This window comes from Quercus robur, chromosome 2 (assembly GCF_932294415.1).
Source record: "Quercus robur chromosome 2, dhQueRobu3.1, whole genome shotgun sequence".
Taxonomy (NCBI): domain Eukaryota; kingdom Viridiplantae; phylum Streptophyta; class Magnoliopsida; order Fagales; family Fagaceae; genus Quercus; species Quercus robur.
The window spans coordinates 53,965,942-53,985,212 of record NC_065535.1 but is presented as its reverse complement, the minus strand read 5'-3'; the positions used below and the strand labels follow the sequence as shown (position 1 = coordinate 53,985,212).

General features: G+C 35.0%; 1 protein-coding gene across 1 annotated transcript; it reads right to left on the bottom strand.

The window, feature by feature from the left end:
* Positions 1-9,797: 9,797 nt before the first annotated feature.
* Positions 9,798-18,457, bottom strand: LOC126714018 (protein LEAD-SENSITIVE 1-like). The gene is made up of 2 exons (XM_050414006.1): positions 18,191-18,457; positions 9,798-10,715 (listed from the first exon to the last, which is right to left on the bottom strand). The coding sequence occupies exons 1-2, from the start codon at positions 18,282-18,284 to the stop codon at positions 9,979-9,981; spliced, it is 831 nt and encodes a 276-aa protein (XP_050269963.1). The 5' UTR covers positions 18,285-18,457; the 3' UTR covers positions 9,798-9,978.
* Positions 18,458-19,271: the final 814 nt, after the last annotated feature.

Below are 19,271 nucleotides of genomic sequence, written 5' to 3'. Positions count from 1 at the left end.
TAGTCAAGTATTATACCTATAAAGGTAAATTTTGCTAAATAATATATTTTTAATATTTATTATTTAATTCACACTACTTTGAAATTATTTGAAAATCAAAATCTAGCGTATTTCTTAAAATCATTATACACTTCCAGAAATGCAAAAGATTATTTAATTAATTAAAAAAAGATTTTCACCACCAAAAATCTATTTTATTTATTTTACATTAGTTTAATATTGTAATACATTATTAATCATACATCTCATACTCCATTACCTTGCTATTAAATTTTTTTTTTCTTTACAGTACTATTTTAATAATAAATTCAACTTCTCATACTTAGGGTCCATTTGGATAGAATTTATTTTGCTGAAACTGAAATTGAAAACACTGTAGCAAAATAAATTTTAAATGTGTGAATAGTGCTGTGAGACCTATTTTTAATAAAAAAAATTGCTGAAAAGTGAAGTTTGTGGGTCCCGTACACTATTCACGGGACCCACGGGACTGATAAAAGAGGCTGAAAAGTCAACAATATAGGGCTACTGTTCATGAACAGTAGCCGCTTGTCCCCCTAAACATCATAGAAGTTTGTGGGTCCCGTACACTATTCACGGGACCCACGGGACTGATAAAAGAGGCTGAAAAGTCAACAATATAGGGCTACTGTTCATGAACAATAGCCGCTTGTCCCCCTAAACGTGTGCGCAGCAGCAGAGAAAAAAAGAAAAAAAAAAGAAAAAAAAAAAGAAACGTAAACGTAAAACGCAATAGCCGAATCCAAACACATACTTAATTCTTTTAGTAAGATTAAAAATAAATAAGGGTGGAATAAAATATTAATATTTAATTAAGATATAGATATTACTACAATAAACATCTATGATGTTAGCAAAATGCAAAAAATCTAGCATTAGGTGGTTTTTTTTTTTTAATTTTTTAAAGCAATTGGTGCTACAATAAAATGCAAAATAACTAAAAACAAATTTTAGAGCATTGAATGGAAATGCACTAAAATCCTATTTTCAAAACTTGAATTAAAAAAAGCTGCTAGATACCTGAATATTATCAACATAATATCAATTTAAATAATTTTTATTAAAACAATATTAAATTTTGCCAAAATATGAATATTGGAATAAAAATATCCAATAAATTAGGTTCTATAAAAATTGAAACACATAAAATTATATTGGCCAATGAAACACAAATAATATTGTCTTTTTAAGGACAATTAATTTAATGCAACTATATTTTTAAATTTTTTTGAAGAACCTAGGGCATGTTTGGTAGACTGTAATAAGCGCTATAATATAATAGTTATTCATATGATTTAGTTATTTTTTAGTTTGGTTACGTTTTTATTACAAGGAATAATCATTCCTTATGAATAACTATTCTTCAGAATGAGGAATAATTATTCCTCTTTAAAAGGTTGTATTAGCAATTCCTTGGTAAGTGCAATAATTTAAAAACTTAATATATTTCCAAATAAACAAACTATCCATATACATCTAACAATTATAAAAATAAAAAATCATAAAAATAACATATATCTCTCTTAAATTTAAAAATAACAATTTTTAAAGAGATATAATTATATGAGTAAGATATTTCCTAAAATAAATGTTAAGTTTCATTCCAATGTAATAACTCACAACCAAACTAATGAATAGGTCTAATTATTACATTACAACACACTTTATTACAAATAATAAAAATTACAATCCATGTTGTAATCTCCATTCAGTGTACCAAACATACCCCTCATGTACTACAACAAGTGATTTGATAAAATATTGTTCACATATGAGCTTTTATTAATCATTTTATGGCAGGTATGAAATTATTTATGGGCTGAGGAGCGAGAATTAATTCCCCAAATCGATTGTTAAAATTGGTCTATATTTGGCACTTTTTAAAACAAAATTGTGGAAATTTTTGCTGTTATTTCTGCAAATAATAAGTTATTCAAAATTAAAAATAAATAAAATCATACTTAAAATGAATTACGTTACAAAAAGATTAGGTAGATTAATTATATTATTAATTGAAAATTAGATATTAGTCAAATCTAAATAAATAAACTTAATTAATAATTTTCATTTTTGGAGAGAGAGAAATAATTTTGCATTTTAAAAGAAAAGAGGAATGATTTTTTAAATGTAAAACTTTATAATAGTATATTTTAAATAAAAAAAAGACCCCCTTTGGAATTGTTCTCTTTAATCAACAATATCAAGCCACCCTTGACATCATGCGCTCAAAGATTTATTTGATGTAATCTCTTTTTAATTGTATTCTAGTTCTCTCCCCCCCCCCCCCCCTTTTTAATGAAGAATTATATTCAAGTTAAGTTTAACAAAGCTGCCCTTGTACTTGCAAAACTTGGCAAACAATGGAGAGGAGGAGGGAAATGGGTGTTCTTTTTTCAATTCGTATATTGCGCTCGATGTAAAGTTAAAAAAAAAAAAAAATACAATAGAACTTCAATATATGACGTTCCATAATAAATCAATTATTGCTTTTATTATCTGGCTAAGACACTAATTAGTTTTTGCTATAGACTTTATTATATTTCTTATTTGATCACAAGAGACATTATTAGTTGAACTAACTAAGCCCATCAACTATTCCATACTTTTAATTTTATTGGATGGTTGAGTTCACCATTCATAACTTATCATATTAACAAATTATGAGAGAAGTAATTTTCCAATTTTAGAAATCTATAAGTAGGAGCACCATTTAATATATATATATATATATCTTTTGTTTGGTTCATGAGAAAAATAAAATGATGAAAAATGTAATTTGTATGAATTTACTATTATATCCCTATGGGCAAAACTTAGGGCGATGGGAGAAAGATGTTTTTGGTAATGTTAGGGTGGAGTTGAACCATTTGAAAAAGGCCCCAGCTAAAGAAGAGAGGGCAGCCATGGTTAATGGAAACAATTATAGGGTGAGACAACTTAAAAAAGAGATAGAGGTGTTGAAAGAGATAGAGGTGTTGCAAGATAGGAAAGCAACGATGCGGGCTCAACGTTCAAGAATACTATGGGCAAATCAAGGAGATAAAAATTCTAAATATTTCCATTGTTGTGCCACAAGGAGATTCAAGAAAAAATCAATGGATGGTATTAGAGATGAGGGAGGGGTGTGGAGAACTAGACAAGAAGAGATTGGTGAAGTTATGGTGAACTATTATAAGTCTCTATTTGCATCAACAGAGGGGAATGTCTCCACAGGTATTTTTGATTGTGTGCCCACAGTGATAGATGAGGAGATGAATGACAGTCTGTGTCGAGAGTTTGAGGCTTGTGAAGTAGCTACTACCCTCCAACAAATGGCACCCCTCAAAACACCTGGACCGGATGGTATGCCCCCACTATTTTATTAGCATTTCTGGAGCACGATAAATTAGGATGTCACCTCTTCCACATTGTCATGGTTGAACTCAGGTACCATACCAACCACCCTAAACCATACTTTTATTACTCTTGTTCCAAAAATTAAATCTCCTGAATATGCTCACCAATTTCGTCCTATCAGCCTATGTAATGTTCTTTACAAAATTTATTCCAAAGTTCTTGCAAATCACCTAAAAAAATTACTCCCACCCATTATCACAGAACACCAATCAGCCTTCACTAAGGGTAGATTAATTTCGGACAATATTTTGGTGGCATTTAAGACCTTACATAGTTTACAAAAAATTAAGGGGGGGGGGGGGGGGCAACTATGGTTATATGGCACTTAAAGTTGATATGAGTAAAGCATATGATCGAGTGGAGTGGTCTTATTTAGAGGGGATAATGAGGAAGATGGGTTTTAGGGAGAGGTGGATAAATCTTGTGATGGGTTGTGTGAAAACAGTATCCTATTCTGTTTTGGTGAATGGAGACCCATGTGGGATGATTTTTCCTACAAGGGGAATTAGGTAGGGAGACCCACTCTCTCCCTTCCTATTCCTTCTTTGTACGGAAAGGCTGAATGGTTTATTTAAAAGAGCTAAATTACAAGGTGTTATCCATGGCTACTCACTTTGTAGGAGGGGCCCAAAACTAACACATTTGCTTTTTGCAAATGATAGTCTCATTTTTTGCAGGGCAACAATGGAGGAGTGTGGTAATGTCTTGGACATACTAAAGGAGTATGAAGAAGCCTCGGGACAAAAAATGAATAGAAGTAAAACCTCCCTATTCTTTAGCAAGTCTGTATCGGTGGAGGTGAAGCATGGAATCAAGATGGCCATAGGAGTTCCCGAAATCTTGCACTATGAAAAATACCTTAGGCTGCCCTCTTTAGTTGGAAAAGGAAAAAAAGAAAGTTTTAACTACATAAAGGAGAAGGTATGGCGGAAGCTTCAAGGGTGGAAGCTAAGTTGCTTTCGCAAGCTGGAAGGGAAGTGCTCTTAAGGCAATCGTACAAGCAATCCCTACTTACACTATGGGGTGTTTCAAATTGCCGTTGGGCTTATGCAATGAGATTGAGACTCTAATTAAGAAATTTTGGTGGGGCCAAAGAGGTGACTGAAGGAAAATCCATTGGGTTAAATGGGAGGAAATGACAAAATCTAAGGATATTGGAGGAATGGGCTTTCGAGATCTTGCTATGTTCAATGATTACCTCTTAGGAAAGCAAGCATGGTGACTCTTGCATGATAAAACCTCACTCTTCTATAAAGTATTTAAAGATCGTTTCTTTCCAAATTCAACGATTATGGAGGCAACCGATTCAAGGATGGGGTCCTACGATTGGAAGAGTATCCTTAGAGGAAGAGACATCATTCAAAGAGGGGCATTATGGAGGATAGGAAGTGGATAAAAAATGAACATTTGGCAGCAACGCTAGCTGCCAAGAAAACACCCAACGCAGCTGCTAACTTGCCCCTTAGAGATTTTTGAAAATCATACTGTAGCTTTGCTCATTGATCCAATCACAAGAAGTTGGAATGAAGAGTTTTTGGATGGGTTATTTGTGCCTAAGGATGCTAACTAATTAAAAAAATCCCCCTTAGTCATAATGCAGTAGAGGATAATCTATACTGGCCTTATTCTCCTTCCAGAAATTACTCATGTAAATCTGGATACAAATTCCTTAAAGAAGAGGCAGAGTTGCTATCAAATCCACATGCCCCACCAATCTATGAGAAGCAGGTTTGGAAGGAAATATGGCAGATGCAAGCTCCTCTAAAGATTAAAAATTTTCTTTGGAAAGCATGCCGTAACGCGCTGCCGACTAAACAAGTACTAATGCGAAGAAAAATCGTAGAGGATCCAATGTGTGAGAGATGTAAACAGGTAGTAGAGGATACGTTACATGCATTATGGTCGTGTCCGAAACTGAATGTGGTGTGGATTGATCAGGGAACATGGGATTTAGGTATGAAATTGGCTTCATAGGTGTTAAGGAGTTGTTGTTATGGATGATAGAGGAAGGAAAGTCACTGGAGTTGTTAGCATACACGGCCTGGAATATTTAGAATCAAAGGAATAAGGCGTGGTTGAACTTGCAAGGAAGTCTACTTCATCAAGTTGCTGAACTTGCAAGGAAGTCTACTTCATCAAGTTGCTGAACAGACGAGGGCAAAGATGGTGCAATACCAAGATGATATATAATGTTCAGAAGCGCAAGTGGTGAGTAACGGGAATGGAGGAAATAGGTGGAGAGCTCCGGCAGCTAGGTTTGTGAAAGTAAATTTTGATGGAGCAATTTTTGGTGACTCAAGTATGTCAGGTGTAGGAGTTGTGATAAGGGACACTAACGGTGCTGTTTTAGCCTCTTGTGCAGAAAAAATTGGCCACGCATATAAGGCAGATGAGATAGAAGCCTTGGCTACACTGAAGGCTTTGACTTTCACACATGAGCTAGGATTCCTAAGCGTTGTACTTGAAGGTGATGCTTTGGGTTTGATTCAAGCATTGAAATCACAGGAGTAGAATCTGTCTCCGTGGGGTTTGCTGGTAGAGGATGTGAAAGCATATGGGACTAAGTTTAGGAGAGTATTGTATTCTCATGTTAAGAGAAATGGCAATAGTGTTGCACATAATCTGGCCAAACATACTATACGCATACCAAATTTTTAAGTATGGATGGAGGATATACCATCTCATATTGTTCCGTGTTTACATTTGGATGTAAGTTATTTACATTAATAAAATTACATAAGTTCATTCTAAAAAAATAATAATAATAATAAAATAATAAAATAAAATAAAATAAAAAACAAACAAACAAACAGACATTAAAACATAATGCTCCGTCACTTTGCCTTTTCTTTTTCTTTTTCTTTTCTTTTTCTTTTTTTGACTGGCCTACTATGAAGAACCAAATAAAGTCAGATCTACCCCACCAAACTTCTTCTGCTAAGTCTCCTCCTTCAAAGACATGATCACGTTTTTAATTTTTTTTTTTTTTTGGCTTTTTATTCTTTGGCTTTTTAAGATTTCAAATCTGTCCCAACAATTTTGTTTAATATTTCTTTGGCTTTTTATTCAAATCCTCTCCTCTTTATTACTTACCCAGCAGTGGCAATCTACACTTCCTCTCTCAAAAAAAGTTTCTTCTCATTATTGATCAACAATTAATCATAGGAAATAAGGGGCAAGCCCATTAACCAAAAATTTAGGCCATGGATCAATAAGTTGAACCCAAATCAACAGAAACACGATAAGAGAGAGTGATTGAGAGTTGTTCCTTTCAATTGACCACCACGAACCCCTTCGTAGCCACCACGCCCCGCTGTCTTTCTTCATTCTCTTAGCCTGGTTCTCTATAAAAGCATGGGATTTCATGTGGGTGAAAAGTGAAACCACTTTGCCTCCACACATGGTGGCCAGAATCAATGCGAGGCATGGTTGTGAAGGGGTCTTGCCAGAAATTTGTTTAGTTTTAGGCAAAATTTTTGTTTGAAATCTGTTTGTTTCTTGGGAAAATAAGGGTGAAAGTGTTTGAAGCTATCTGGTTTTCACGCATGTGAGGGAAAAGATGAGAGAAAGCAGGGGAAAAAGGGGAAGAAAAAAAAAATATGGAAATTCCTTGTAACGTAGTTTGCTAAGTTGTATATTTTATACACATGGTTTAAATTTAAGAGGGGAACCTAAAGTATTGCACCTAAGGTACTGTACCTAAATTTTACCATTTTCCTATTACATAGTACATAAGAAGTAACTTTTTTTTAATTATTATATAAAAAATATTATTTCTTACTAATTAAATTAGTAAAAGATGACAAGGATAAAATTTTAACAAATCACACTGACTATATTATTTTATTTTTCTTCACTCATCCATTTTGTTTATAACCAAAAAAAAAAAAAAAAAAAAAAAAGAGTGATTAGTTGAATTTGTTAAATTGAAACTCCATATACAAAAAGAATTAACAAAAAATGACACCTCATAATTATTACATTATTTAAACTTCTTTCCCTATCCATTCATTTTAAAATTTATATATAGTAAAAATAATGTGATTAACTAAATTTAAAGAAATGTGTTAGTTTAACCATTTATCTCAACTTCTTTCTTTGTCACATCAGTTATGATAGTCCCAAATTAAAAGAAAACCATCATCCTTAATTACTATTCAAGTACATAAAACCTGATCTTCCTTTGCATTCACCAATTACAAACTCATTAGCTATTACATAAACTCCACCATATACAAAGTTAAAGTGTTTCAAAAGTAAGCAAATTACTTCCTGCATTTTTTAGTACCATACAATTTAACTACTACTACCACACATCACATCATTTAGTAGTCTTCTTCCCAAAGTGAATTTTCAAAAATTTTAACAAAAGATTATCCAAATTCTAAGGAGCGTTTGGTCCATACATCATCATAATAAAATTTTATGCCTATAATAAGATAGAATACCTTCTCAAAAAAAAAAAAAAAAGATAGAATACCCAAAAAATACTCTATTTTTCCTGGATTCTTAATAAGAATTAGGAGAGCGTCAAGTTGGAGGTGATCTAGTGCATGTATTTATCCTCATCAATTTTGTAAATACTTTCTCCTCAAAATAATAATGTGGGAATCCACTCTCTAAGATGGCAAGCCCCTCCTTAGAAATATTATTTTCTTGCTTTATAATTGTTGCCACATTGTAGATTCCAAATTGAAAATTTTCAATTTGTGCTTCAAGCATTTGAGATTGTTTCTTTGGCCATTTTGATGATGTTTCACACGAATACAAGAGAGCATTGAAGAATATGATCCAACATTTGCCATGTTCAATGTATCAAATCTATAAATATTTTCTTGATAGTTAGCAGTATCCTCTGTTTTTCATTGGCAGACTTTTTCCTTTACACTTGTGTGGCGTTTGGTACGGGGTAATGTTTTAGAATTCTTAGGAATGTTTAAAGATTCCCATGTTTGGTTGCAAATCACACTAGGGAATCAAATGCCAGAGGAATCTGAATTCCCCCTTTAACCCCCTTTTAGTAGGAATGTGGATTCCCTTTAAAACAGGTGGGTATCTAGATTCCCAAACTTAATTAAAGGAAATTGTATTTTTTATAAATTGACAATTTTAACCCTTTTTCCTTATCATTTAAGCAATTGAGATAAAATATAAAACAAATCATCAATATCTTTTCCTTTGTTTTTATCTCTTCACACCAAAACAACAAAAACAAGTAGACAACTCTGTTGATATATTCATTAATAAAGTTCTATTTAGGTTTCACATGTGAAAAAAAAAAAAAAAAAAAAAATTATGAAGAAACTAATGGACATTTGGCCACCATTGCATCTTGCTTCAAGATTGAGTCAGAGGAAGCTGAGAGAAGAATGTAAGTATTCAATGAACTATTGTAATTGTTACTCTATTTCAATTAGGGAATATATATCAAAATTTGATTGTTTACTTATTTATACATTGTCGCTTTTAATAGGCTTATGGAGTGACCATCACCAAGTGTATATATGTATGAAACTTCCTATTGGAAACTTGAACATTGGCACTTGCCCCTTCCCCACCCCATAAGAACTTGTACTTATAGAGTGACCATCATGCTAATTTCACACTTAGCAATACTTCTCATACATGTCTATAATTTCAAATATATGCCTTTTACTTTACTACAACTAAATTATCTTAGCATGTAATTTATCATTTAATATCTAAAAAGTTTTACTTATTGCTTTATTCAAGTGAGAATAATGTGTCAATCATTCATCTTTTAATTCGCATGAATGCTACTAAAATCACATATGTATATATGAATGGTGTTATCCAAAAAAAAAAATAAAAACATATATGGTTTTTTAATAATAAAAAATAATAATCATGTGGCACTAGAATTATACTTATCAATTAAGTTTGAGTTGTGCACCGTAAAACTCAAAACAAACAAGTAAACCAACCATGTATTAATTTATTTTTTTTTTTACAATTTTTTTATAATAAAAAAAATGTGTCAAGTCACGAGTCAACTCATTTTTATTTCAAGTACAAATATACATGTTCAGGTTGGGTTATCCGTTATCAGGTCCCAACCTGTCTTCCCATGTAAAGTTGTTGGGATTAATTGAATGCTGAGTTCGAGTAATAACAATTGTGGGGATCAGAAAATATGAAGAAGGAAAAAGAAAAAGAGAAACAACATAAGTCCTAGGCTTGACTGCCTAGAACTTGCCAATCCTAAGCTTCAACACCTGAGGGTGCTTAGAATCACCACCAAGATTAGCGAAACATCTCTAGTAAAAAAAATTATTCAAATTGCTCCACTCAAACCATTTCATCTTTCTAATAAGTTTCAAGGATTATATTAAGGCGCAATTTTATCCCAAAGAATCCTCAATTATAATAAAAGTTAAATTCAAAATTCAGAAATAAAATCTGATATCTTAAAAGCACATATACATAACAAATTCTGAAATAATTTTGGTTGTGCTCGTTGCATGACAAACTCATTAATTGGCACCATAACAATCAAATTCTTGCAAACCACACATAACTCTTGAGCATGCCAAAAGATTATTACTCTGCGACAAGGTACCTTGTGTTTCCGCTTAATGCAGCGAGTGTTCCACAGAGTGTGGTGGTGGACACATAAAATGGTTTGCTCCACTCAAACCATTTTTGCTCCTCTAAAACAACTCTCATGACATCTCGGCGTACTCCAATATCATTAATATAACGATTGACACAGTATGTGCCACAACTTGCCGCCAGACCGGCAACACTAGTAGCTGCATATCCAAGTCGTAAAAAACGGGCTAGATACGTAAGTGGTACAGAACGGAAAGCACCAGCAACAGCTAGAAAGGATGTTGCCTGCCCACTCTGGCCCACGTTATCAGTAGGATTCACTTTCAATCCTGTTTTGCAGCATAATGCAAAGTCTTCACAGTTGTTCTTCACAACATTATAGACACCAAAGCCCTTCCGGAGGAAATAAAAGGCACGATGAATAACTTGTTCTTCTGACTCAGATGAAGCACGAGTGCAGGTACCTCCACGAGCTTTGACAAGAAAGAAAGCTGGTGTGACACCATACTCATAGCGGTAGAGATCTCCACCTGAAAGAAAACAATCAATACAAGAATAGATGACTCCATCACTCCTTGATTGATTACCACATATTGGGCATGGATTGTCCAAAGGATGTTGAGTTAATGAGCTCCCAATGATGTGGTCTAACCCAGTTCCTGTACCAATTTTCTGGCCTTCTCCCCGAGTAAAGTGGATAACACATCCCTTGTTGACATATATCCCTGTTGTTACAAAGTAGAATCTAGCTGTTTTTACTTGAAATAACTAAAATTGTAATATACACATACATCAAGCAAACTAGAAATCGTTCATCTCAAAAAAGAAATCAACTCTTGCTGTAAAAACAATTTCCAAGAAAAGACGATTGCGATCATTCAATCAAACCCAAAGACCCTTTAACTGCTAGTATAAGTGTAAAACCCTTCTGTTTTTCAAATTACTGCTCTACTGGTATAACTAGATAAAGGTAATTAAGCATTGATTAGGATTTCAGCATTGTAATCAACCCCAACAGTTCAACTATAGTCCTACTAAAATGTTAATTTGAGGCCAATTCCAAGAACCCTTAATACCATTAGGTCCATTACAAGATTATTAAAAAATATAAATATTTACCATTTCAAGATACACAAAAGAGTTTCCAAGTGAAAAAGACGTAGGACACATTGAAAATATAGCATCTAATTGGGCTTTTGTTGGAAAATACAATAAATTATTGAAAATAGTATTGTGGTAAAATTCTTTAAGAGAAAGTATTTCTTTAAATTTTGCATTGAAATCATGTTTGCAAAACACGATTTTGGTTATATCACATCTTGCACTAAAATAATATTTTGAAAAGACAGCAAAATTTAAAATTTCAATACTTAAATTCGTCATTATATGCAACATGATACTGAAAAGGATGAAAAGGAGTGTGCAAGGAAGCGTGGTAAGTTTGGTGAGGATTCTCAATCAGATGAAACAGCGGGGGTGCTAAAGCACCCTTGCCAAGCATAATGAGGTTGTTAATTTGGAACTGCCAAGAGCTTGGGAACTCTTGAATAGTTCGAAACCTTCACAATTTGGTGAGGGATCAAGCTCCCACTGTATGTTTTCTAACAGAAACAAGACTTGATAGAGATGGTTTTTGAGAAACATTGTAGAGAACTACCTTTTCCAAACAAGTTGATTGTTAAAAAGCCTAATTCTGGAGGAGGTTTAGCATTGATTTGGAAAGCGGAGGTGCAATTAGAGGTGATAAACTACACAGAGAATCATATTTTGGCAAAGGTAATAGAGGGTGATGGTTTTGAATGGTTCCTAACTGGATTCTATGTCTGGCCAGAAGCTTGTCAAAAACAAAAATCATGGGCTCTCTTAAGGCATCTGTCTTCTTTTGTGGATGGGCCATGATGCTATATTAGGGAGTTTAATGCTTTTCTACACTCATTAGAGAAGCTGAGTAAGCATCCACCACAAGAAAAATAGACGGGTGACTTGGGGGTGGCTTTGGATTTTTGCAATCTAGTCAACCTGAGATTGCATGATTACAAATTCACTTGGAATAACAAGCGACCAAGTGCAGCAAACACTAGAGAGAGACCGGACCGAGTTATTGCAAATAGGGAATAGAGAGACAAGTTCTCTACAAGCATTGTGACTCATAAGTTCTCTCATGCTTCAGATCATCTACGACTTATTTTGCAGTCTAGGACAGATAAGAGATTTAGAGGGAGAGTGGCACGGGTTTCAAGTTTGAAGAGGCATGGTTATTATGGGATGAATGTGAGGCAGTGATTGGAGAAGCATAGGCCAAAACTAAGGGTGGAGGTTCATCTTTAGCTAGTACCAAGAACAGAATTGAGAGCTGCGGGGCAGATTTACAAGCATGGGGCTTTAACAAAACACATCCTCAGATTGCCAAGATTAAAAGAATGCAAAAACTTCTTGAAGTGCTAAATTCCAGTGACCGCATGGAGGCAAATAGAGCTGAATTTTTGGTAGCAAGTAAGCAACTTAATGATCTTCTCCTTAAACAAGAAATATATTGGGTTCAACATTCTCGACTACCTTGGTTAAAATATGAAGATAAGACCACAAAATTCTTTCATTCTATAGCCTCACAACAACGATGAAGGAATTTTATTTAGGGTATAAAAGATCAATAGTGTGTGTGGGTTGATCAAATTGAAGATGTAGCAAATGTGGCAACAAATTATTTTGAGAAGATATTTAATTCAGGTACATGTGATCGGATGGAAGAATGTCTCAATGCAGTTTCTCACAAAATGACTTCAGATATGCAAGAAGTTCTGTCCAGTGAATATAGTGCTGAAGAAATCAAAGTAGCGTTGTTCCAAATGGGACCAACCAAGGCTTCTGATTCTAATGGTATGAATGCTCTTTTCTACCAAAAATTTTGGCATATTATTGGTAATGATGTGATTAATTTTGTTTTGGATCTTTTGAACACTGGTAATATGGTGTTTGATATTAATTATACTCATATTGTTCTCATCCCTAAAGTTAAGTCTCCAGAGAAAATGTCAGATTATAGACCCATTAGCCTATGTAATGTTATTTATAAAATAATATCAAAAATGTTGGCTAATAAACAAAAGTTGATTCTGCCCCAGTTGATATCACCCACCCAAAGGGCTTCTATCCTAGGCCACCTTATTACTGATAATGTACTTGTGGCTTATGAAATTTTGCATGCCATGCATAGTAGAAAGAAAGGTAAAAAAAAAAGGTGCACTTGCATTAAAGCTGGATATTAGCAAGGCCTATGACAAGGTTGAGTGGTCATTTCTTAAGGGCATGATGATCAAGTTGGGTTTTCCTAAATGGTGGATTGATCGTGTCATAAGTTGTGTCACCACCCCCTCATTCTCAGTTCACATTAATGGTAAGGAATATGGTAATATTCTGCCATCTAGAGGGCTCCGTCAAGGAGGCCCTCTATCTTCTTGTTTCTCTTATGTGCAGAGGGATTTACATCAACACTAGCTAAAGCAGAGGAGGATGGAAGACTTCATGGAGTGTCCTTTTGTCCAACAACACCTAGCATATCAAATTTACTTTTTACTAATGACTCCCTTTGGTTTTGTGAAGCCAATCAGGAAGAAGTGCATGTGATTACTGATTTTCTAAATATGTATGCAATGGCCTCAAGGAATGCATCAGTTTAGACAAGTCTTCGGTGTTCTTTAGTGGCAATACTACGGCTACACAAAGAGACTGATTTACAAATGCATTGGGAGTGAAGGAAGTGGAAAAGTTCGAATCCTATCTGGGGTTGCCCACCTTGATTGGCAAGTCAAAATACCAAAACTTCTCATTTCTCAAAGAAAGGGTTTGGAAAAAAATACAGGGATGGAAAGGGAGATCGCTATCTAGAGCTGGAAAGAAGGTGCTACTAAAAGCAGTGGCCCAATCAATTCCTACATATACGATGGGAGTATTTCAGTTACCAATCAAGCTTTGTGATGAGCTTAATGCGATGTGTGCAAGGTTTTGGTGGGATCAGTGTGGAGATGAAAAGAAGATTCATTGGAAGAGTTGGGATTTATTAGTTCAACCAAAGAAGGATGGTGGGATGGGATTTAGAGACATTCAGAGTTTCAATCTTGCAATGTTGGCAAAGTAAGGGTGGAGATTGTTAATTGATCAAGGATCTCTTCTCTATAAGTGCTTTAAGGCAAAATACTTACCTAGGTGTAGCATCTTGGAATCATTTGATACTCCAAACAACTTATATGTGTGGAAAAGTTTAATTGCGGCCCAGCCAATTTTAAGGAAAGGATGCTATGCAGAGTGGGTAATGGCACTTCCATCCGAGTGTTATCAGATAAGTGGATTGCATGCCATCCAACAAGCAAAGTACTTATTCCCCTAAATGAAGAGGAGTGTGAGTGGTAAGTCTCAGATTTAATTGACTCGACAACTTTTTAATGGGATAGAGATATGATAAGCTCGGTGTTCCAAAGGTTTGATGAAGAGGTTATTTTCCGAATTCCCTTAAGTAGAGAAGGTACGTACCAGATGTGCTGGTGTGGTTGCATATCAAGAATGGGATATACTCGGTCAAATCGCGCTACCATACAGCTAGGATGTTGCTAAAAAAGGCAAGTTGTGTGGAGAAAGCTCTATCCTGGTATCAAATAGTCAAGTCTAGGCAAGGATTTGGAAGCTCCATGTTCCTAACAAAATTAAGGTGTTTGGGTGGCGAGCATGTCAAAATATATTGCCTACGTGTGAGAACCTGGTTCGATGGCGAATTATTGTAGATGACATCTGCAATATCTGCCAAAGATTCCCAGAAACAACGATTCATGCTTTGTGGGAGTGTGGAGCAGCTCAGGATGTGTGGGCTGGTTGTCCAGTTTGATCTCTATAAAAATACTTAACTGGCCAAAAGTATGTTCTGCAGCTGTTTGCAACTCTGATGCTTAAGCTTTCTGAGGATGATTTCGAACTTTTTCTGGTTCAATGCTGGCTGATTTGGAACCAACGTAACTCGGTTTTGCATGGGAGCAATCTGCAGGAACCAACTCTACTTAACGTAAGAGCCAGGAATTACTTAGATAAGTATAAAGGAGCACAAGCTCAGTTGGAGGCTCCGGTGTCAAATGGACAACCACAAGCATAGCAGCCACCCGAGGGATCTGTCTACAAACTCAACTTTGATGCAGCAGTTTTGCAGACTTGGCAGCATCTAGAATTGGAGCGATGATTCGGAATGACAGAGGAGAGATCATGGCAGCATTATTGTCAAAAGGTCCTGTGGTGACAAAAAGTGAGGAGGAAGAGGTGTTGGCATGTAGCAAAGCTCTAGAGTTTGCGGTGGAAGCTGGTTTTTCTGAGTTGGTAATTGAAGGAGACAACATCAATGTTATGCAGTCCATAACCTCACCCCAAATCAACTTGTCTTGGTTGGGAAATATCTATGATGATATTTGCTGTATTGCAAGCGGTCTCCGGCATATAGAAATAAAGAGTATCCAATGAAGTGCAAATAAGGATGCTCACTCCTTAGCTCGCTATGCTAGGCTATAGAATATGGCTTGAATTAGGAGTTTAACTCCATGTTGGATTTAGATAATAAAGGAATTTTATTCCTTTTAGGTTACTGTTGTTTGACGTTATCAAACTTTATTAGAAGTTTTGTCTATTACTTGATTTTGAATTCTATTTGGAATAGGAGTGATTCTTCTTTTGTGTGAGGAAAAAAAGTCTAGTCCTTCTTGGTTTTGGATATACTAGCCAACTTAAGTCTCTTATATAAACATAGTGCTGCTATGGAAAATTAGAGAGAGAGAGAGTGTGTGTGTGAGAAAAAGAGGTTCTCGCTTAGTTTGGTTATTTGATATTTGTGGGTTGCAATTTAGAATAGCGAGAAAGGTTTGTTGCAGCTTGGTTTTGGTTCTGCGGTCTGGTGATTTGCTCTCTCTTGGTGTGTTGCAATTTTTGGATTTGATTTGTGGCTCTCTCTTTGGTTTGTGTGCAATTCGTATTTGGTATTTGTGAACTGTAAAGTTGTAATTTACAACTATGTGTTTTGTTGGCTTTTATTCCGTGCCAAATTTGATTGTAATTTTATTTAATCTTGTGTACCCTGTTTTTATTATGGGATTTAATTATAAGAGTTGTGTGTGAGAGAGAGAGAATGTGAAGACTCAAGCAAATTGAAGACTGAAGAGTTTTCGCGGGTAGCTCGCGACTAAGCATCCCACGAAATGATGCATGTACCCTGTACATGACTGGAATGTGAAGAGTCAGGACAGGATGGAGACAGGTGTGTTTCGCGAGTAGCTCGCGGGTAAGGCCTTCCCGCGAGATACTAGCGAAACATTTTGTTTTACCAGATTGTCCTATCTAATGCACACTTTTTGTACCCACACTATATATACCCACATTACCCATAAATGTTGAGGAGTGCTTCTGAGAGAAAACCCTAGCCATAAACCTTGAAAGTTAGAGATTGTTATACCCACAATCTTCTACACAATTGCATGTGGATTTTCCTCAACTCCTACTTCTCCATTTTCATATCCTTGAGAGGTTGATAGCCCAAACACTTACCACACCCTTTCAAAGTGTTCAGTGAGGTTTTGGTGTTGTTGGGAAGTATTGGAAGAAGCCAAGGATGGCAAATGCAACATGGAGCTTGTTGCCGGATCCAGAGAGTTAGACAAGACGCAGTTCCAAGAAGCCTTGTTGGAGTAGGAGCTTGGAGGGCTTAGGCACATCGGGTAGATTAGGCTTGGAGGGTCTCTTGCTAACCCATGTATTCCAACTGATTATCTAGTGGATCGATTACCGCTTGGAGGGCGGCAGAGAGGTTTTACGCCAAGGACTTCGGTTTCCTCATCGATAACACATCGCTGTGTTGTCTTCGATAACACTCTTTTACCTTTCATTTTATTGCTGTGTTATTATGAATATGGGTTAGAGTAGCTTGTTTGTTTATATGCTCGCATTTACTCTTTTCCGCACTTAGTAAAAGTTAAAGTAAAATCTATCGAGCCGTAATTTTTATTTGAGGGTTTAAATAGCTCTTGTGTTTTTCCACATTTTAAAGCATTCATGAACCTTTGGTTCTTTGGTTTGTATTTGGTTCTTTAGTTTTTGTATTTGAGAAAGAGCCATTTAGGTGTATTTGGGATTTGGGTTTGTGAGAGTGTCTTACACCAATTTGTATTATCCCAAATTTGATATAATGAAATTTGTTCGTCATCGCCCATGAATGTAAGCTATTGCCGAACCACGTAATTCTTGGTGTTTTGTGTCTATTTTCTTTTGGATTAATTTTTTTCATTCCTATTGTTAGTTTGGAGATCTTTTTCAAGCCTAAAATATTTTCACAATCAATTTTTGGTTGGTAATTTGAGTTTCTGCTATTTTACAATAAAGGCATATAGATGAGGATATTGGCACAGTTTGGATCCACGTTTGCTGCGTTTTAAGTTTCTGCGTTCTCCCTTTTTTTTTTTTTTTTCACGCCTTTTCCCCCAACAGGCAGTACTGTTCATGTACGGTACATGAACAGTAGCCGCAACTTTTGACCGGTCTTTCGTGAACAGTGCATCTGTGCACTGTTCACAGACCCACAAATTTCATTTTTTATCAATTTTTTCATTAAAAATGGGTCCCACAGCACTATTCACACATTTAAAAATTATTTTGCTACTATGTTTTCAGTTTTCAGTTTTCAGTTTCAGCAAAATAAGTTCTATCCAAATAAACCCATTGTATGGTTAGAAGATTCACCACCACCGGCCTTAGAGGCTTTATATGTGGATTCTCTATCTATTTCTAATTGAATGAAGTTCGAGTTTGCTTTCAAAAAAAAAAAAAATCATCATTATAATTAAAATAAATATTATTTTTTTCAAAAAATCCGCACCTAATTTAATGGAGCCATATACACTTTATCTGTTTTTTTGTATTGTGTTTTTCCTGAAACAGTGGAGTGTCCCACAAATGTAACTCCAGTTTCAGAAATAGTAGTAAAATTTCCATCAAAATTTGTGATCAGGGTGGATAAAACAAAATAAACGAGAAATATGAGAAAAGCAGATCCTGTTATGAAGGAGTAAAGCAAATGCAGGAGTAATTACTTAGATACTAATCAACCCCAAAATACAAAAATAAATATAAATAAAAATGAAAATTATAGAGAAAGTAAAAGAGGAAGAAATGGAAAGGGCACCGTGGTGGGAGTAAGCATAGGCGAGTCTCCAGGAGTATATATGATCCCCAGGTTTTAGATTCTCCCTCTCGACCTTGTTCGATAGCACTCCCATTGCTTTTGCTTTTGCTTTGATCTTTCTCTGCTCTGCTCCCTTCTGCAACTCTCTGTATGATCAATGAAAACAATAAAGACAAAAATCCCCACTCCCCACTGAGAATGAAAAAGTATACTTGCTTGTCCAATGCAATCGCTGTTTCCTTTTCTTTACCTCCACTTTCCCTTTTTTTTTTTTTTTTTTTTTTAACACACTTTTTGTTTTTAAATTTTGATTTTCATCCCTTAAATTTAAAGTGAAAACTAAAGTTTAATGCTTCAATAATTTTAAAGTTATTAGTTTCGCTTTACTATTTGATTATACCTAAGTACTCACATGGTGTCTTTTTTTTCTCAAACCTTTCCAGTATTTTGAGATTTCCAGTTTGTCCCAAGATTTCAACAATCTACCATGATTAGGGCTAGGGAGGATGCATATATAGCTATAACTGAATTGAGCTATATTTATAAACAACTGGTGTTTGGCTTCAAAAAAAAATTTGTTTATGTTCATTTACTTAGTAAAGGAATCATACTCAAACCCAAGTTTAATTTCAATTTAAAGGAGCCAAACTCAAACATAATAATATAAGGTTGGATTGTACCCTCTCTTTTTTTTTTTGTGGGTACGGTACCCATTTAAATCTGACCATTAATTTAATACTATTTTGATCTTGACCATTCATTTAATTTTAATAGATACTGGTTACTGGTTAAGCAGGTAATATATATAAACCAAAAAAGCAAGAAAGAAAAGAAAATAACAAATCAAATTTCTCTATGCTTTTCCTTTTCTCGTGTTTACACTCTGTCTGATCTTCTTCTAGGTTTATGCCTCTCTAACTTCTTCTCTTCCAATCCAACCACAAGAACCCATACGCTACAGTTCCAGCCATTCTCTTTGCTTCTCTTGTCGTGCGCACTCACAACCTTAGCTCGGCGGCGCCACCCACAATTTTGAAGTTCTCTCTCTACTTAGGATTATACACTAATATGAGTTTATATT